The 21,437-nt window shown below is 43.5% G+C and overlaps 1 protein-coding gene across 7 annotated transcripts in view; it reads left to right on the top strand.

Moving 5' to 3' along the window:
- The first annotated feature begins 8,865 nt into the window (after nt 1-8,865).
- RNF125 (ring finger protein 125) overlaps nt 8,866-21,437 on the top strand; it is a 53,062-nt gene continuing 40,490 nt past the window's right edge. For 3 of the 7 annotated variants that reach the window (XR_449740.2, XM_007167043.2, XM_007167042.3), the window contains exon 1: nt 8,866-9,316. Coding sequence is in view for 6 of the 7 variants with exons in the window: in XM_007167043.2 (XP_007167105.2) it covers nt 9,153-9,316 (164 nt within the window). In the remaining variant the exon portion in view is untranslated. The remainder of the gene's footprint in view (nt 9,317-21,437) is intronic. The other 4 variants (XM_007167044.3, XM_007167045.2, XM_057527103.1 and 1 more) reach the window with 2 other exon arrangements.

The raw sequence follows: 21,437 nt of genomic DNA, 5'->3' as shown, positions 1-21,437 counted from the left end.
TTGCCTCCCCAAATAGACTATGTCGCTTATAAATATGCCAATGCTTTCCGAGTACTTAATGCCTTAATTTTTCTTTCAAATGTGTCTATTTGAAATGTTGAACGATGCAGTGTAACTGCTTTCACTTCACTGGAAATCAGTTAACTAATCTGCAAAATGAGAGAACTGGGTCTGAAACCCTCTGTGGTCCTTTCCCATTCTAGGCATGCCATGATTTCATGTTCATTGAAGTAGAACACCCCAAATGTGGATTTGGTTCAAACATTACTCAGTTGTGCTGTCCACTGAAAGTTACAGAAATATTTCACCGAGTTATTCCTGGAGTCAGACAGCACGTTTTGAGAATATGCTGTAATGTGACTGTCCATGGTTGCAGAAAATGGCAATGGTCAGAAAGGCACGGGGACAGCTACTACTAACATGCTACCTGGGAAACCTAGCAACAAACAGCAGTGAGATTGCTTAGCAGGAAAACTGAGGACAGTATTCAAGTGTGAAAAACCAATTATGCTGAAAGCAGAGACGAAGCTTTAGGACCTCACCTGGGGGGGAACTCATAAGTCTTTCATCAGCAAAACTTCATTTGTGATGATGTTCTTCTCCCTTTAAGAAGAGAATCGTGCCTCATTGTACCATCAAATGACACTTCAGATTGTGGAGGTGTGCTAACACCATTCAGGATCACACGTCGGATGCCCGTATTTCTGACGAACACTATGAATCTTTATTACTCTCGATAGGTTTATAGGTAGGAATTTTTAAATTGTCTTTGTAAATACAGAGATATGTATGTTTCGGTGCCATGGTATTTACCAGTGTAATCTCATCCAGTATTGAGGAGGCAGGGTCAAGGTGGTGGACAGATTACATTAGCAACGCATGTAAATAACTCTGTCCTGGAAACTGACATCTCTGCTGTTGTCAAAGTAACCCGAAGGATCTGCTGCTTGCCCATCATGTGGAACCATATTTCTCAAGGAATGGTCCACTGACCCCCTGCATCAGAACCAGCTGGGGGACTGTTAAAAATGCAGCTCCCATAGCTCACTCCTGGCTCCCTGAATTGAAATATCTTGGAATGAGGCCATTTTAATAAACTCCTCAGGTGATTCTGATGCTACATAAAGTTTGAGAACCCTTGACATGAACAGAGTGACTTGTCAAAATCGCAGTATGGCCATTTCACTCTTCTACCTAACCTCCTAACTGGCTCCGCTAAGCCACAGAAGCGAGTTGAAATTTTTTCACCTGTCAAATACAGCTTTCATGATATAACCTCTGCCTAGGTCTCTGGGTTTTTTCTTTCCTTACCACCTGCTGTGTGCTTAAAATTGCAGCAACAGAGAACTGCTTGTAGACTCGGACAGAGCATGCTGCTGCTTGCCTCCTTATCTGTGCTCACCAGGTCCTCTATCTGGAATGCTCTGCCCTTCTATCTTTCATTCCAGATTCCCTCTATTTGGAATGCTCTTTCTTTCTCCTCCCCTTCATTACATTCCACCTGGGCTAAGTCAGCACCAATAATGATCTTTCTCTGTATAGATTGGTCTTATCATATTGAATAACAAAAGTAATGCTATTTTTCTGTCCATCTTACCTACTTGGCCATGAAAGGCCTTGAGAATGCAGAATAAATATGTAAGTGAGTTCGGTGGCAAGCAACAGAACTCAACTCAATAAATTAATCAAGAAAAAAGAGGAAGCACTGGTAAGATACTGCATAGCCGGGAGATAAATAGGAAGTGTGTCAACTGTACTTAGGAAGGACAGACACCAGGGAAGCTGCAGATCCCAGCAACAGGAACTCCTACTCAAGACAGGGGAGGGCAATGAGGGCTACAAAGCAGACACATGATTGGTGGCCCCACTGAGGTCGTGTGAGATGACGAAAAGTCAATTCCTCCAAAGGAAGAGGATGTGGTGCTGTTACTGAAAAAGGTTAGGAGATACTGGGCAGACAAAAACAACAAATTCCACTCCATTGAGTCTTTTTTGTTTTTTTTAATAAGTGTATTTATTTATTTATTTATTTATTTTTGGCTGTGTTGGGTCTTTGTTGCTGTGCATGGGCTTTCTCTAGCTGTGGCGAGTGGGGGCTACTCTTCGTTGCAGTGCGCAGGCTTCTCATTGCAGTGACTTCTCTTGTTGTGGAGCACAGGCTCTAGGCGCGCAGGCTTCAGTAGTTGTGGCACGTGAGCTCAGTAGTTGTGGCTCGTGGGCTCTAGAGCACAGGCTTAGTAGTTGTGACGCATGGGCTTAGTTGCTCCGTGGTATGTGGGATCTTCCTGGACCAGGGCTCGAAGCCGTGTCCCCTGCATTGGCAGGCAGATTCTTAACCACTGCGCCACCAGGGAAGTCCCTCCATTGAGTCTTGCTCCTGCTTGTGTCCCCAGAGTCTAGTGAGGAGTGTGACACCCGGTAGGCTCTCCTTGGATGTTTGCTGAATAAACAAAGCCAGAGATAACTAACATTTATTTAATACTACCTGTCAGGCAATGAGCAAGGGTTTCAACATTATTGCATTTGACCTCTCACAACAGTTCTACAAGTAAACATTATCTGTGTTTTGAAAATGAGGAAACGAAACCAAAGAAGTAACTTGCCAAGGTCACTCAGCAAGAGAAAGAGCTAGGATCTTGAACATGTACTGCACTGCCGTCCCCCAGTGAGAAATATATAATGCTTTTTCTCCATAAGAAGTGTAACATCTCTTTTTTCAACAATTTCCCTGTTTAGTTAACAGTGTCTTAGAGATACCTCCCATGTTATCCCAGGGAAGGCCAGTATTGCATAGTGGTTAAATTCATAGGTATTGAGAGAGATTTCCTGGGTTGGACTCCCAGCTCTGCTTTTTACCATGAATGTGATCTGAGGCAAGTTTGTAACCTATCTGCACCTCTGTTTCTCTAGAAAATCAGGAGGACAAAATTAGTTACCTATGTCATAGGGTTACCACGAGGATTAAATTAGTTACTATATATAAAGCACTTAGCTTAATACCTGATATATAGTTAAGTGCCATAAAATTTTGCTTGTTCTTTTTATTACTGCATTGCCTTCCATAGAATGTGTGTATCATAATATATTTAATCATTCCCCATGGAAATTTTGTTAGCTGCGTATTTTTGATATTACAGACAATGCTTCAAAGAACATTTCTGTTTATATCTCCTTGTTATATGTTTGTCTACACATTAGTTCAAGGATTAGAATTATTGCGTTAAAGGGTATATGTATGTTAAAATTAATTTTTATCTATTACAGTGCATACACAGCACAAATATCAAAATATGCAAAAGATCATGCAATAAAATTACTTCTTCCCATTCTTGCTCCCCAGCAACCAATTAGTTCCCCTCCCTTGAGGCAGTCACACTTATTCATTCCTTGTGTATATTTTTAAGGATATTAATATGCATATGCCAGTACAAATATGTGTGTGTGTGTGTATGTGTGGATGCATGCATATGGGCTTTTAAAAAATATAAATGATAGTATTCAATACATACAGTTGTGCTCCTAAAGCCTTTTTCACAACAATATATGTTGGAGAGCTTCCTTGGAGGAGAGTTACAGAGTTGCTCTTCTTTTTTAAAGACTGCATAGTATGGGCTTCCCTGGTGGCGCAGTGGTTGAGGATCTGCCTGCTGGTGCAGGGGACACGGGTTCGGGCCCTGGTCTGGGAAGATCCCACATGCCGCATAGCAGCTGGGCCCGTGAGCCACCATTGCTGAGCCTGCGCGTCTGGAGCCTGTGCTCCGCAACGAGAGGCCGCGACGGTGAGAGGCCCGCGCACCGCGATGAAGAGTGGCCTCCACTTGCCACAACTGGAGAAAGTCCTCGCACAGAAACGAAGACCCAGCACAGCCATAAATAAATTAATTAATTAAAAAAAAAAAAAAAAAAGACTGCATAGTAGTCCATTGTAAAGATGTACCATAATGTATTTAATCACTCTTGTATTGGTAGACATTCAAAGTATTTCCAATATTTTGCTATTACAAACAATACTATAATAAACATCCCTGTCTTTTCACCCACGTGCATTTTTAAAATGAAACACTACAAACGGGCCTAAAAATGGCAAGCTGCACATTTTTTGGAGGGGGGGAGATGGCTGCGTTGGGTTTTTGTTGCTGTGGGCGGGCTTTCTCCAGTTGCGGTGAGCAGGGGCTACTCTTCCTTGTGCGCGAGCTTCTCATTGCGGTGGCTTCTCTTGTTGCGGAGCACGGGCTCCACGCGTGCGGGCTTCAGTAGTCGCGGCTGGAGGGCTCTAGAGCGCAGGCTCAGTAGTTGTGGCGTCTGGGCTTAGTTGCTCCGCAGCATGTGGGATCTTCGCGGACCAGGGCTCAAGGCCGTGTCCCCTGCATTGGCAGGCGGATTCTTAACCACTGCGCCACCAGGGAAGTCCAAGCTGCACATTTTTAATGGTGCTTTATCTGTTTGTTAAGTAAATTTACCATACTTTACAAAAACATTTTCCTATTATGGACATTTAGATTTCCTCTAAGTTTCTGGTATGAACAATAAACTTCAAAGAATATAGAGACGTCTTTCTCATAACTTCAACACTACGTAAAATTGTAAATTCATTTCTTTTCATTACTCCTGGAAGGAACTAAGTAAGGAAAGTATGTATTTTTTCTGGCAATTTTATTCTCCTTTTGATTTACTGAGAGATTCATCAGCCTTCTTTTTTTTTTTTTAATTTTATTTACTTATTTATTTATTTATGGCTGTGTTGGGTCTTCGTTTCTGTGCAAGGGCTTTCTCCAGTTGCGGCAAGTGGGGCCACTCTTCATCACAGTGCGCGGGCCTCTCATTATCGCGGCCTCTCTTGTTGCGGAGCACAGGCTCCAGACGCGCAGGCTCAGTAATTGTGGCTCACGGGCCTAGTTGCTCAGCGGCATGTGGGATCTTCCCAGACCAGGGCTCAAACCCGTGTCCCCTGCATTGGCAGGCAGACTCTCAACCACTGCGCCACCAGGGAAGCCCCATCAGCCTTCTTGATACCAGAGATGTTGATTATAGGGCTTCCAAATTTCTTTTGTACTAACCTATACTTCTGATGCCTTTCAGGGCCTAGAGTCTGGATTGTAAATTTATTCTCTGGCTGATTCCTCCATCATCATCATCATCATTATCATCATCATTACTGTCAATTTTATAAGTTTATTAAGAGCCTTATAAATAATATCAGATGTTTAATTTTCATCTATCCTCCCAGGTCCCAGTTTCCTGCCTTAATTTATCTAATGTTTGTCTTATTCTTTTCTAATATTCTCAGTACTTCTCATCTCTACACAAGTGCCTTAGTGAAAAGCACATGGATTTTAAAACAAAAGATCTGGTATTGAAGTATGGATCTGCCACATATTTGCTATGTGACCTTTGCTAAGTTACATTCTCTGAGCCTATAAAATGGGAACATATAATATCTATCTTGTGAAATTAGTATTGAATTACGTATATAAAGATAAATACATGTATCAGCTCCTACACGCAAGGCTCCTCCTACACGTCACATTCATTACGTCTACTCTTAGAGTAGCCGCCACAGGAGAAATAGGAAGGCCAATACCACAGACTATGAGAAAATCAAGGAGATGATAGTATGAGATGGATGTGGTGTAGAAAGTCACCAAACTAAGGCCTGAGATTTGAATTAGAGGGAGCTGAGAGTTGTGGGTGTTGGTAGGAAGTGTTCAAACAGAGCAAAAAAGCATGTATAAAGCCGCTGAGGTCAGAAAGAGCTTAGTACAGTCAAGGAATTATAAGAAGTAGAGAAATTTAGGACCATGCAGAATAAGGGAGAGAGTGATAGCAGATGGGGCCCAAAATGGTATTTTGGGAGGCCCTATTGTTGGCCTATCCAATTTCCTTATCTTCTTCTTTCCCAGTAAAGAACCCCTAATTGTATTGCTCAGACAACTGAAGTGCCAAGCCCGATGGAGTATATTATGAGTTTAAGCCAGTTGGAGTACCCTCATTATCCTCTGCTGGTGACTGATTAAAGAACCATCACGGGGCCCAGTTTAGACAAATAGGATATAAGGGGAAGTCTGCAGAGGAAGGCCCCTAGGAAATGTTTTCCTCCCACTTAAAAGGAGAAGGAGCTAATAGAAGGAAACTCTATCTTTCCTTTCTGTTTTTGGAGATGGTTGTGTGTAGATGTGATTATTGGAGCGTTTCCTGCCATCTTTCTGCCATGAGGAAGACACTACTGATACACTGGGGATGGCAAAGGGCTGAGACCTTAAGGACATCTTTAACTGCTGAGCCAACTCTGGAACTGCTTCGCTCTGGACTAATTTACATATTAGATAACAAATATCCTCATTGATTAAGGCGCGTTCAGTTGAATTTCTATTCCCTGCTGCTGAAGGTATTCTACTGATTATAGTTATGGAAGGAGTAAGATCATGGAGAGCTTCATAGATCATGCTAAGGATTTGAAATGTAATCCTAAGGGTTATGGAGAGCCATTTAAGTCTTTTGAGCATGGAGTGACACAAGATAGGATATCTTTTCAAAAGGTCACTTTAGTTGCGATGTGGATAATAGATTGGACAGTGGCAATTGTGGATGCAGGTGGAGAAGATAGGAACTATTGCAACAGGTCACACAAGAGAACACAGTGGTTTAAAGTAAGTGGTGGCTGGCCATGGGAATAGAGAAAAATGAAACAATTCAAGAACTGTTGAGAGATATATTGGAGGCAGAACTGTGATTGGGGTTGATTCAATGTGAGTGAAGAAGAGGAAGAAATCAAAGATGGCTCCCAGGTGTCTGGACTGAGCTACTAGGTAGATTATGATGCCATTTACTAAGAGAGGAATAAACAACTGGAGGTAGAACAGGTGGGAAGTCACAATAATGAGTTCATTGTTGGTGGTGTTGAGTTGAAGGTGCCTGAAGCAACCAGGTGATTATATCAAGCAAGCAGTTGGGCATTTGAGTGCCTAGAGGAAAGATAAAGAGTTTGGAATCTAGATGGTAACAGAATCTATGTGATTTTTGAGATTCTTAGGTAGGGAATGAGTGATCAGAAAGGAAAAGGTCCCAAGACAGAATCCTACGATCCCTAGCACTTAGCTTTTCCATGGAGCAGGGGAGTCCAGTGAAGGAGACTGAGAAAGAACAGCCAGAAAGAAAGAAGGAAAGCCAAAGCGTGTTTCTACAAGGAGGGAGCAGTCAACACTGACAAATGCAGTTGAGAGGTGAGCAAGAAAAGGACTAAAAGGAGTCTATTAGATTTATCCGCATAAAAGCCACCCACCAGTAACACTGATGACGAAGCAGTTTTTGGACAGATAAAGTGGTCAGTTCAGAACCCAGGTTAGATGGCGTAAGGATGGAGTAATTAAGAAATGAAGACCTAAAAAGTAGAGAATCAGGTCAAGAAATTTGGCCTTAAAGAAGACATAGTGTAGGAGCTGAGGGAAATGTGGGATCAAGGGAAGGTTTTTGTTTATCTTTTACAGGTAGCAATAGCTATCTTTCCTTCACTCCTATATCCAATTCATGAGCAAGCCCATTTAGGTCTTTGTCTAAAATATATCACAAACCTGTCCATCTCTCACCTACTACCCAGATGACTCCCTGGTTCGGGCCATTATTATCCTCACTTGGATTCATTCAGTAGCCTCCTAACTGGTTTCTCTGCTTCCATTCTTATTTTGTTCCTGTCTTTTCCAAACCACACAGCAGTGGAAGTAAATCAAACATGGCACCTGGAATCAAACCCAAACTCTTGGTCTTGCCCTGTAAGACTGGGTATGATCAGGACCGTCTCCTACCTCATCTCATCGCATTTACACCCCTGGTCCCTCATGCTCCAGCTCCACACTCTTGATTCTGGTTTTTGTTGTTGTTGTTGTTCTTGCCTCGCTCACTGTTCCCAGAGCGTCTTCCTAAATCTCTGAATGGCTGACTCCTTTTCATTATTCATGACTCTGCTCAAATGTCACCGCATCCAAGAAGTCTTCTCTGACCTTCTTACCCTCCCCGCCCCCATCCTCACTCCCTGTTTTACCTTCTTTTTGGCTCTTCTCAGCTGAAATAAACTTGTTCATTTATTTATTTATTGTTGATTACTTATAGCTTCTCATTAAAAGTAAAGTCTGGGGAAAACTGGGTGAAGTTTATAGGATTATTATGTATTATCGTTCGTGTGTATTGCATATGCATATTATGTATTACCATGGATTTTTTTAAATAAAAAGAGCGTGAATTTATATCTCCAAAAAAAAAAAAAAAGTTTTTTAAGTAAGTTCTGCGAGAACTGGGATTTTGTTTGCTTGTTGGGCACTGTGTCCCCATCACCAGAAAGGAGTCTGGCATGCAGTGGGCTTTAAAGCCTTATTAAACGCGTGAATTAATAAATGCTATATTTGGTCATAAATATTCAAAAGAGGATGGAGAGGGGAATACAAACAACAGCAGGAGATTCTAAGGCGACGAACCTGGACGGGGTGGGGGTCGGGAGGGTCCTAGGATTTAGCACTAGAATCCCTGTCCTAGCGTTAGGATTCGAATCCAGGTCCCAGAACTCTTTCCACTACTGCATGCTACCTCTCCATTTATGCAGTGTTGATTACATGACGGAAGTGGTGATTAGCACTTTCTTAGGAGACGCTCGTAGATCATCTTTGTGGCCTATTATGATTACAACAGTGCAGGACCCATAGGACCACCACCTTACAAGTGGGTGTTCTCTGATTGCCTTCAAACAGGACCACGCCCGCACTTTCATTCACTTGCTACAGTGGTTCGGAAGGAGGAGGCGGGCGATTGCTTGGAAGGCTCACTGCCCGCCCAGGTCCTCTGCTCTGCAGTTGAGGTGTCAGGTTTCAATCCTCCCAGGGCCACTGGACGTCGCGGCGTGCACGGTGCGGCGGCCGCCTCCGCCTCCAAGCCTAGACTTAGGCAGCGAGCGAAGGCTCACTTCAGACGCGCGGCCGCGCACTCGGCCTGCCGCAGACCGAGGCTGGGCCCCGCGGCGGAGGCTGCTTCGGGGCTGTGCTGGCTGCGCGCTCTGGGAGGCGGCGATCGCGGCTGGGCCGGGACTTCCTTCCTCCACCGCGGGACAACAAAACAAGCCGGCTGCAGGCACCGGGCTCTTGGCAACGGTTTGGGCCGGAGGCGCAGCGATGGGCTCCGTGCTGAGCAGCGATAGCGGAAAGTCCGCGCCCGCCTCGGCCACCCCGCGGGCCCTGGAGCGCAGGGGGGACCCCGAGCTGCCCGTCACGTCCTTCGACTGCTCCGTCTGCCTCGAGGTGTTGCACCACCCCGTCCGGACCCGCTGTGGCCACGTGTAAGTGCCAGGGGAGCTGGGTTTGCCCGCCCACCCCCTGGGGAGGGCGATGTTAGCGGAGCCGTTGGGGATCTGGGGGTTCAGAAGCCGGCGCTTGAAGGAAACTGCTACAGGGAGAGACCTGGACCCATCGAGTGCGGACCACGGGGAAAGTGCCCAGTCGGAAGGTGACACAGGATTTCAGGAGGAGAAAACAGCAACAAGCGGGCCCTGCAGCCCCCGTAGAGCCGCCTCCTCCCGCAGCCGAAGTGCGGAGTCCCTGGGACGGGAATTCCGGGCGCGAGAGCCGCGGGGAGCAAGGGCTTGCCGGCTGAGGAGGGTGCGCTTGGCTGGAGAAGCAGCACCCGCCTGGGCCCAAGGCAGGGGCTCCCGCCGAGCGCAGTTCCCGCTCCACTCGGTTAATCGGGCGGTGCTTCCTTCTCCGCCCGGAACCCGGGTCGGTTTTGTTTTGCTGGCTCTGTGCACGTGTTCTAGAACGCCCGCGAGGCTGGTCTCTTAAGCAAACAAGGATCTGTGCAAACTGTCTTTCCATCCCCACCTCCCTTTCCCAACACAGACACCCAAACCCCTCAAAGGTCAATCAAACGGGAACGTCCAAGTGACTTTCTGTAGTCGTTAGAGTTGAACAAGCCGCCAGGGCGGGGTCTGCGGCTTGAACGTTACCCCCCAAGCCCGTGAATGCAGCAGTTTAAAATACAGCCAACCGAGTGAAGGAGGTCGCAGACTACCTGCCTTACGCACCGCCTCCCCACCGCGGTAGGAAGTAGAGATAAAAATAACTGTCTTAGAAACCAGGTATACACCAACTAAAACTCGCTGTTAGCGCACAGCCGTGGTAGTTTCTAGGAAGAGTTTTAAAACAAAATCCCTTTATACAATTGGCACGTCCTTAACGTGTGCCTGAGTAATTAGTAATAGGGGTTGGATCTATGAGTTTGTGTTCTATTTGCTTAAAAGCTGTCTTCCCGTGGATGCGTGGGTGTGTGACTGTGTGTGGGTGAGATTGGTGGAGGGCGGGTGGGGGAGGGGATTTCATAGAGCATGAGTGGAAACCCACTTAATGTCTTCTCTGGACCGCCGACTAACTAGTTTGATGAAGCCCCGAGGCAGTAAGTGCTTTCTGGCTTACCAGGAAAAAAGAAGTATCATAAATCATGAATGCAAGTGCACAAACCGTCTTTAAAAGGACTTAGGTGGTCCTTGACACCTATAGCCTAGTATCTGAGAAGCAGTTTTCAACACCGAAAAGCCCAGCAGAGAGCCAGGGAGAAAAATCTGCAGCCCACACAATGTTTAAAGAAAGAGAGTCCCTGGGCCTTCTTTTGTGGCCATATTTTCAGGGCCTGTTGTTTCAGCTCTGTACTTTAAACTCAAGGCTAGTTTACCTCCTGTCTGATTACTGACGTTGTTTCCCAGCTGTCCAGATGTAGCTCATTGACATAATTCCCCAAGGCCAAGATGGAAGCCAAGATGTTATTGCGTTATATGAAATACCTTGATTAGTTCAGAGCAGTAATAACCTCAGGATACCTACCTTTAAATTTAGTCTGTATTAGCATTAAAACTTTTAGGTTGCACCGAAGACACACAGTGGGCCTCAAGTCTTGGAAGATTTTCTTTTGTAGAACTGAACTGGGCAGCTTTGCTATTGGAGATTATCTTATTGTTTTCCCTGGTTTGGATTTTGAATGCTATAACTTAGTGTGTGCAGTGTTTTGCTTCTGCTAAAGAGTAATATAAATTTGCAAAATGTTGAATCCTTTGTTTAATCTTTTTCTTTGTTAGAGTGAATAGGAAACCAGCAACTGGAAAAATAGTCATGAAGTAGCACAATAAGGGCTGGACAAATTGCCTTCCCTCACTTTACTGTTCTTTGTTTTGACAAATCTATGTCCATTGTTCTGGCCAGGGGCAGAATTTCCATATTCCTACTTTTGGCAAATTTACTTGGGCCTCTTCCACTTTGTAAATGTTAACTAGAGTCCCTTCTGCTCTGGGGATGGTGAGCCTTCCTAACACTGTTTGTACTTCCTAAATGAATTACTCTCTTCCATTGAACTTAATTTGGAAAATGAGGAAGTGCAAATGAAACCTCTACATTATCCCATACTTAAGCTAATTTCCAAACTTGCTGAACTGGGTTGTTTATGCTAATTTCTGTTTATAAACTAGTTTCAAGTCAAGCAAGTATAATATGGCAACAATACCTTGAATGAATATGTATATATGTATTGTGATGCAGTAAAACAGTGAGAGCTTCATAGCCACTAACCAGCTGTGTAATCACCACTTTGGTTAATCTTTTTGAATCTCAGCTTCTTCATTTGTAAAATAAGGTGAGTAATGGAATTTTTGAGTATTTAAAGTGTAAAAGTAGCCCATAATATAGGCTCAAAACGTTTCTTTTTTTGTTGTTGTTTAACTTTTATTGGAGTATAGTTGATTTACAATGTTGTGTTAGTTTCAGGTGTCAAAACATAGTTTCTATTTCCATCAAAGTCATTCCGTAAAGCAAGCAAAAACCCATGAACAGGTTTTATTTCTTTTTTAAAAATAATTAATTAATTGATTTACTTTTGGCTGTGCTGGGTCTTCGTTGCTGTGCGCCGGCTTTCCCTAGTTGCGGCGAGCGGGGGCTACTCTTTGTTGTGGTGCGCGGGCTTCTCATTCTGTTCTGGTCATTGCGGAGCTCAAGCTCTAGGCGCTCGGAGTTAGGCAGTTGTGGCACTCGGGCTCTAGAGCGCAGGCTCAGTAGTTGTGGCGCACGGGCTTAGTTGCTCCGCGGCATGTGGGATCTTCCTGGACCAGGGCTCGAACCCGTGTCCCTTGCGGTGGCAGATGTATTCTTAACCACTGTGCCACCAGGGAAGCCTCCAGGTTTTATTTCTTATCTCTGTGTTTCTTTTGGAATAAAACTGGGCCACAAAAGATAAGTCTGTGACATTTCCAAGATGTCCCAGATAGCCTTACTTTTAGCTTAGTTCTTTTTTCATTTGGTGGACTTTAATTTAAGAAGTTCTGTTTTAATGTCTGTCATTTAAAACGGACGTTATTCATATCTCCGTATCAGTTGTAAAAGTAGGTTTGGGGGAAAAGACTTCCTACCTCTGCCTTTTTTCTATTATCAGTGAGCTGGGGAAAAGACTTCCTACCTCTGCCTTTGTTCTATTATCAGTGAGCTGGGGAAAGAGGGAGTAGATGAGTTGAAACTGCATAAGGGAAATGAAAACGGAATCTGATTTACATTTAAAAGAAATATTCAAGAAATTTGGTATGGTAGATACCGAGGGAGACAAAGGTCGAAGACAGAGATATAGGGGGACAGAGTTTAGCTCAGGAGGAAGTTAATGAACTCACAATTAGGCCTGTTGAATGTACAGTAGTCTGATAGGGAGACATCTAAATGGAAATGTCCCAAAGGCACTGGGAAAGTGGGTTTAGGGACAGAGCTCAAGGCTGGAGCTAAGGGAGTTACCAAAAAGGGTCAAGAGGTTGAGAATGGGCCTAAGAGAGCTAAATACAAACCAGAGCAGACAATACAGTACAAAGAGCCACATCGTCATAGACCTGAGTTGGGTTGAGTTGCTCCAAGTCACAGAATTTGCCTAATTTTTTTAAATGAAACTGTTGAGGATAGTTCTGAAGTGCTTTCTGGTAAATGGATTAAAACGTTCCATTTGTGGTCAAGTATGATCATCAAATTCATGGTTCTCTAAGTAGAGTCTGAAGGTTTCCTGATGTGTTTTAAACTGACCCAGAAATAGACATCAGTGCTTTCATTCTTTTTTTTTTTTTAATTTTAGTATATTTTATTTTATATTAAAATTTTTATTGAGGTAAAATTGACATATAACATTATATTAGTTTCAGGTGTATGGCATAATGATTAAATTTTTGTAAATATTGCAAAATGATCACCACCAGAAGTCTAGTTAACATCTGTCAGAATACATGGTTATAAAATTTTTCTTTCTTGTGATGATAACTTAATATCTACTCTCTTTTTTTCCTAATTTATTTATTTATTTATTTATTTATGTATTTATTTTTGGCTGCATTGGGTCTTTGTTGCTGCACATGGGCTTTCTGTAATTGGGGTGAGCGGGGGCTACTCCTCGTTGCAGTGCACAGGCTTCTCATTGCAGTGGCTTCTCTTGTTGCAGAGCACGGGCTCTAGGCACACGAGCTTCAGTAGTTGTGGCACACGGACTCAGTAGTTGTGGTGCATGGGCTTAGTTGCTCTGCGGCATGTGGGATCTTCCCAGACCAGGGATAGAACCGGTGTCCTCTGCATTGACAGGCGGATTCTTAACCACTGCGCCACCAGCGAAGTCCCAAGATCTACTCTCTTAGCATCTTTCAAATAAGCAATACAGTATTATTAACTATAGTCACCATGCTGTATATTACATCCCATGAGTTACTTATTTTATAACTCAAAGTTTGTACCTTTTGACTCCCTTTACCCTTTTCACTTCCAAAGCCCACAGTGCTTTCATTCTTACAGGAGATACGCAATCCCAAAGACTTCTTTTTAACCTAAGATTAAAGCTACTTATCCTATTATTTATTATAGATATTTATACATATTTTCTATCAGTGAGGATTCTCCAGAGAAACAACCAATAGGTTATATATAAATATATGGAGAGAGAGAGAAAGAGAGATTGATTTTAAGGAATTGATTTACATTATTGAGGATAATCGCTCTACTTGAAGTCAACTGATTATAGATGTTAACCACATCTACAACATACCTTCACAGCAACATTTGCTTAAGTGTTGAATTAAACTGAGTACTATAGGCTGGCTAAGTTGATACATAAGACTAACCATCACATCTTTTCAACAGGCTTTTAAGGGTTATTAAAATCTGGTGATCAAAACCAAAAATTAGATCATTATCAGGCTTTACTAGAAGACACTTCAGAATTCTCTTAAGAAGCCTGACTATCGGGCAGCCATGCACACACCTACATGTTGCTCAAGCAGACAGTAGGAATCCACAGTTTTCTTAAAATTAAAGTCATTGTTTATTTAGCTTCATCATTATCATTTTAGTTTGCTGTGGGTTGTTTGGTTAGACCTACTGTTGCATGGGGTGCATTCGTTTTTTGATCCAGCCAACGTGGCCTGCTCTGTGCTGAGCACACAGACACAAAGGCTTATCCTTTTGGAGTTTGCATTCTTATGAGGAAGATGGACAATAAACAAGATACAGGTGTTAAGTATGTAGTTTGTTATATAGTGTTAAGGATTAAAAAAATAAGACAAAAAAGTGAGATAGGAAGTATGTGGGGGTTGCAATATTAGGATATTTAGAGCAGTGCATCTTAAATTATCCTTTGTAAAGAACCTCTGAAGTGTTTTGTTTTAATTTCCAGCCCATCATAGACCAATAATTTTATAAAATAAAAAATGTATTGTGGAGGGCTTCCCTTGTGGCGCAGTGGTTAAGAATCTGCCTGCCAATGCAGGGGACACGGGTTCGAGCCCTGGTCTGGGAAGATCCCACATGCCGCGGAGCAACTAAGCCCGTGAGCCACAACTACTGAGCCTGCGCGTCTGGAGCTTGTGCTCCGCAACAGGAGAGGCCACGATAGTGAGAGGCCCGCGCACCGCGATGAAGAGTGGCCCCCGCTCGCCGCAACTAGAGAAAGCCCTCGCACAGAAACGAAGACCCAACACAGCCATAAATAAACAAAAAATAAAATAAATTAATTTAAAAAAAAATGTATTGTGGAAAAATGAAATTTAAAAATACCAAAGATAGGGAGTTCCCTGGCAGTCCAGTGGTTAGGGCTCGGTGCTTTCAGTGCTGTGGCCCGGGTTCCATCCCTGGTTGGGGAACTAAGATCCCACAAGCCATGAAGTATGGCCAATAAAAAAAAAAAAAAGATATATAAAATACAAGCCGTCATTTGAAAAATTGTTATTAGATTCAACAGCATAATATTACTCTGTCAGATTCCTATACAATTTTCTAAATATTACTTCTCTCAATTTCTATTCTTAATTAAGCATGGACTCTTAATAAACAGGGCCTTATTTTGTACAGTGTTGGTCCAGAGGAAAGCAGGAGGTGAGGAAGCTAGTTTGACTGGTGTGGGGACATTTATAAGAAGTTTGCCTTTTCCTCTGAGGATTTTGAGCAGATTCATGGCTTGAGCTGATTTAAAAGCATCTCTCGGGCTGCTGAGAATAGTCTGTAGAGGGAGGAGCAAGCTGAAGAGATTGAGTTCAGAGGCCGCCGTAGTAATCCAGGTGGGAGAGGACGGGGCCAGCATGGAGACCGTGGGGGTGGTGAGAATAGTAGGACTATAGAGATGTCTTTGAAGGTGCCGGTAACACGATGGATTTGATGCGGAGTGTGGAAGAAAGTGAAGAATCAAGGATGGCTGCAAAGTGCTTGGCCTGAGCGAAGGCTGGAGCCGCTCTAACTGAGATGGGAGAGACTAAGAGGAGGGGATGAAGATCACGGTTAAGTCAAGAGTTCAGTCACTGACAAGCCAAGTTTGAGACAACCGAGTGGAGCTGTTGAGTGGACAATTGGATATGTGAGCTTGGAGTTCAGAGGAGGAGCTGGGCTGTAGATTATAAACTTGGGAATCATAAACATATATTCGATATAAATCCATGGGACTGGATGAGCTCATCAAGGAGTTAAGTATAGTTAGAAAAGAATAGATGTCCAACGACTGAGCAGCGGTGCCCACCGATATTTAGAAGCTGGGACATGGGAACTTCCCCAGTGGCGCAGTGGTTGACTCCGCACTCCCAATGCGGGGGGCCCGGGTTCGATCCCTGGCCAGGGAACTAGATCCCACATGCAGGCCGCAGCTAAGAGTTCGCAGGCCGCAACTCTTAAGGAGGCCGCCTGCCACAACTAAGACCCGGTGCAACCAAATAAATAAATAAATTATTTTAAAAAGAAGAAGAAGAAGAAGCTGGGACATGGAAGCCAGAAAAGCAGCAGCCAAAGGAGAGGAAGGAAACCCCCAGGTGTCCTGGAGGCTGAATGAGTACAAGAAGTATTTTCCAGGGAAGAGGGTCCCGCTGAATCCAGTGCTGCTTTAAAGGTCGAGTACGTGATAGAGATGGAGAGTAGAGAAAGCCCTTTCGTGAAGTTTAGAGGCAAAGGGAAGAGAGAAATTGGGCAATAGCTGGAAAAAGAAGTGGGATCAAGAGAATTTTCTTTTAAAAGAAGAATGGAATATTTTGTATGCTGATGGAAATGAACCAATAGTGAGGGAAATTTTGATGCACAGGAGAGAAGAGAATTGTGGAGCTAGGATTTACAGTGGGGGGCTTGGCCTTAGGCAGGAGAATGGACAGTTCATCCATTTAAGAGGATGTAGAATATTAAATAGGCACAGATGCAAGTAGTTGAATTGAAGTAGTGGGAGTTCGTGGAAGGTTCCCATCTGATTGCAACTTATGTTGACATAATATTTGACCTGTGATTTGATTTTTTTTTGAAGTATAGCCGCTGTACAATATTATATGTTACAGGTGTACAATATAGTAATTCATAATTTTTAAAGGTTATACTCCATTTAGTTATAAAATATTGGCTATATATTCCCCGTTTTGTACAATATATCCTTGTAGCTTATTTTACACCTAATAGTTTGTACCTCTTAATCCCCTACCTGTAAAGTGCCCCTCCCCCTTCCCTCTCCCCACTGATAACCACTAGTTTGTTCTCTGTGAGTCTGCTTTTTTTTTTGTTATATTCTCTAGTTTGTTGTATTTTTTAGATTCCACATGTGATATCATACAGTATCTGTCTTTTTCTGTCTGACTTATTTCACTTAGCATAATGCTCTCCAAGTCCATCCATGTTGCTGCAAATGGCAAAATTTCGTTCCTTTACTATGGCTCAGTAGTAGTCCATTCGTTTTCTTCATCCATTCATCTGTTGATGGACACTTAGGTTGCTTCCATATCTTAGCTATTGTAAATAATGCTGTTATGAATGTTGGGGTGCGTGTATCTTTTCAAATTAGTGTTTTCGTTTTTTTCAGATATATACCCAGGAGTGGAATTGCTGGGTCATAGGGTAGATCTATTTTTAGTTTTTTGAGAAACTTTCATACCGTTTTCTTACAGTGGCTGCACCAATCTACATTCTCACCAACAGTGTACGAGGGTTCCCTTTTCTCCACATCCTCTCCAACATTTGTTATTTGTGTTCTTTTTGATGATAGCCATTCTGACAGGTGTGAGGTGATATTGTGGTTTTGATTTGCATTTCCCTGATGATTAGCAATCTTGAGCATCCTTTCATGTGCCTGTTGACCTGTGATTTGATTTTAAGATGAAATCATCCAGGCCCCTGATGCTAAAACAAATGTATATAGAATGCTTCCTCCTTCTAATGTACTTGGGTAAGCATCACTTAAAATAGGATGATTGGAGTCTTTTGTACCATCAAGACCCAAAACTCTTGAGAGCCGTTGCTCTAATAAAGGAATGCTACTTTCCGCATTGCCACTCCTTTAAGGTCTGGCGCTTAGTAGGTGTTAAGTATTTTGAATTAATGAATGACTCTGAGACAAAATTTGGGGGACTTCCCTGGTGGTCCAGTGGTTAAGAATCCACCTTCCAATGCACGGGACGCAGTTTGATCCCTGGTCGGGGAACTAAGATCCCATGTGCGTGCTGCAACTACTGAGCCCGTGCACTGCAACTACAGAGGCCACGTGCTCTGGAGCCCGGGTGCCACTACTGGAGGGAAGCCCAAGTGCTGCAACCAAGAGCCTGTGCACTGCAATGAATGATTCGTGCCGCAACTAAGACCCGATGCAGCCAAAAATAAATAAATTAATTAATTTAAAAATAATAATAATAAGACAAAATTTGGGGCTTCCCTGGTGGTGCAGTGGTTAAGAATCCGCCTGCCAATGCAGGGGACACGGACGGGTTCGAGCCCTGGTCTGGGAAGATCCCACATGCCGTGCAGCAACTAAGCCCGTGCACCACAACTACTGAGCCCGCATACCACAACTACTGAAGCCCGTGTGCCTAGAGCCCGTGCTCCGCAACAAGAGAAGCCACTGCAATGAGAAACCCGTGCACCAAAACAAAGAGCAGCCCCTGCTCGCCACAGCTAGAGAAAGCCCACGTGCAGCAATGAAGACTCAACGCAGCCAAAAATAAATAAAAAATAAATTTATTTTTTAAAAAAAGACAAAATTTGGATACTTTGGTGAGCACAACTTTGGACAACCATTTCATAGTGCCAGCCAGCTGGTGCTATGGAGTTTGAGTCATAGAGAGGAGTCCATGATAGTTTTTGAACTCCCTTTCTTTTACAGGGTTACTCATCTGTGCCTGTATTACCGAGAATTTTAGAAAGATGTAATAAGCTGGCCTGAAATTTGCCTCATCTGGTGGTTGGACTGCTCTGTGTTACTTAGCAACATTAGTGTTGTCGTAGGCACATTAAATATTAGTGATCTATTAAATTACATATTCTCCAACGAACAGAACCTAAATAATGTAGCAGACTGAGTTTTTATACCAGGATTCTCTTTAGCACCTGACTACTGGTCCTAGGACCAGCAGCATTGCAGAATCTCAGCCCCCAACTCAAATCTGCTGAATCGCAATCTGCATTTTCACAAGATGCCCATGTGATTTATATGCATTTTAAGATTTGAGAAGTACAGCCTCAGATAACCCTATTTAATTGACATAAGATACTGCAAGTTGAGGACAGTGTTTGAGGGTTATAGAGAGGAACCCCTGTAAGACTGTAGATTAAAGGAAATAAAATTTTCCTCAGGGGGCTAAATATAAAAATCAACACGTAAAGGAGTGTAGAGATATGCAGAGTCAATTTTTGGAGGCTGAATGATTCCCAGGATGGACTTTTAGCGTAACCTAATTGAATACATAAACACCTCCAAGGAAATCTTGAGGGACAGTGGCTGAAGGCCTGTGCTCTAAGAATAGCTGCGCTTGGGACTGTCCAGGCTGATCGATCCATCATTGGATCACTGAAGAGGGAGACTGTGTGTGTGTGTGTGTGTGTGTGTGTGTGTGTGTATTGTCCTATATTGGAGTATTTTAGCCTGAGACTCATCCTCCCTTTGAATAACAGTTGCAACTCCCCTTATTCTATTTATATGTTCCAGCTCCCCAAGGGAGCCCAAGATTTTCATTCAGCTTCATATTGGCCTACCCACAGTGAGGCAGCCCAGTGTCGAGAACATAATGAAAATGTTAGACCAACCACATGTTGCCAAGGGCTTCTTCCAGAACCACATTTAGGGACCACCTCTGGCTACTTATTTTGCCTGTCTAGCCCTAGGCCCCATGGAGTCCCTAATACAGCCCTTTCCTCTTTAATTCTCCTATACTTAGGGTGCAGTTTTCCCCCTTAAGATTGCGTGCATAACTTTACCCAGTGTCCTTAGCAACCCTTTCCCCATTTTCCTCCAATACCTTGCTGCCCTTTCCTTATATGAGCTTTATTGCTAATCACTTAATTAGAGAAACAGAAAGGGGTTAATAAAATAAACAATGGGGGTGGGATAATTAAGTTCCCAGCTGGCTTTAAATTTCTAAGAGTCATTATCTGGTTCCTGATTGATGTCATCATCAGGAGCTGCAGACTCAGCAGGGGGGAGGCAAGGGGTGTGAGTGAGCGAGGAGGATGGGTGTCTACAGGAAGGGGCACCGAGCCATGTGGCCACGTGGGAAATGAGTCCAGAGTTGCAGGAGACTTAGCTTTTCAAGAGAAGCCAGAAATTTGAATTTGTGTGTGAAATCTGATTTTAAAGCTATGACAACTTGTGCTTCCACTGCCGGGGGCACGGGTTCTATCCCTGGTCAGTGAACTAAGATCCCGCATGCCACAAGGCACAGCCAAAAAAAAAAAAAAAAGGCAATGACAACTCATTCAGAATTTTTGAAAACATTAAATCTGTCTTTTAAAAAAATGCAGTTGACTTCTATCTTTCCCCTACATTCTCCTAATTCTGATCATGTCTGTTGTGATTCGTCATTCTCAGCCGCCTTATGGAGGGGGAGAGGGGGATGGACAAATAGGAATTTCTTATCTCTGGGGTTTGTGTTCATTTTTACCCCTTGGGTTCTTCCAGAAGGACACAACACTTATTTATTAATGGGAACATTGGGCCCTGCCCAGAAAATTCCCCTTTGGCCCATTGCTCATAACTGATTTAGTTATTTCAATCTACTGACCATTTACTGAGTAGTTACTCTGTACCTGGGGCTGTGTGGGAGGGACCCCTACAGGATTCTGGATGGTTCTGTGCTGTGTGAATTTCTGTGATTCTCATGCAGTGTTGTTGTTACTGACCTGTTGTCACTGGGGCATTTTTTGTTTAGTTGGGTTGCGTTTTTCAGCTTTCTTGAGGTGATACAGTACATAATTGTATACAATCCTATAACCACCACGACAAACAAGATCTAGAACAGTTAGTTACATTACCCTAAGAAGTTCCCTCGAATCCTTTACAATCAATCCACTCCCCAAACTCTGGGCCCCAGGCAACCCCATCAGCTTTCTGTCACTGAGCTTTGGAGTCATACAGTAAATAGTCTTGTATTTGACTTCTTTCACTTAGCATAATGGGGCATATATTTGTTGTCATTTGGTATATTGTAAGCCCTTTTGCCTCTGCTTCCCAAATCAATACTAAATCTGTCTGTCCACTTACACTGTCTACTGCTCCTTTGCTGGGCTAAGCCACCATCCTCTCTTGAACCAACCCTTACAATGGAATTAACACGGGCTCTGAGCCGTGACTCTCGTACCTCTGTAATCCATTCTTCACACAGGAGCCAGTGATCTATGTAATGTAAATCAAGTCGTATCACTCTCCCACTTAAAACCCTCCAGTGCCTTCCCATCACGCTTAGCTCCGGCTTTATGGTTGGTCTCCTACCTACCTTACTGTCCCACATATTGCCAATTACCCTCCCTTGGGCCCCCTGCATTTCAACCACGCTGGCTTTCTGTACCTCAGCAAAATGGTCCCTGTTTTCAGCTGGGAAAACCATTCCCAGATCTTCCCAAGACTGATGCCTTCAAATGTCATCTCAGGGACCACCCATCTCACTGCACCCTCTGCCCCACCCACTCAAT

Source organism: Balaenoptera acutorostrata, chromosome 13, assembly GCF_949987535.1.
Source record: "Balaenoptera acutorostrata chromosome 13, mBalAcu1.1, whole genome shotgun sequence".
NCBI classification, from domain to species: domain Eukaryota; kingdom Metazoa; phylum Chordata; class Mammalia; order Artiodactyla; family Balaenopteridae; genus Balaenoptera; species Balaenoptera acutorostrata.
Note: the sequence above shows the minus strand (reverse complement) of the source record. Positions and strands in the feature narration are given on the sequence as shown.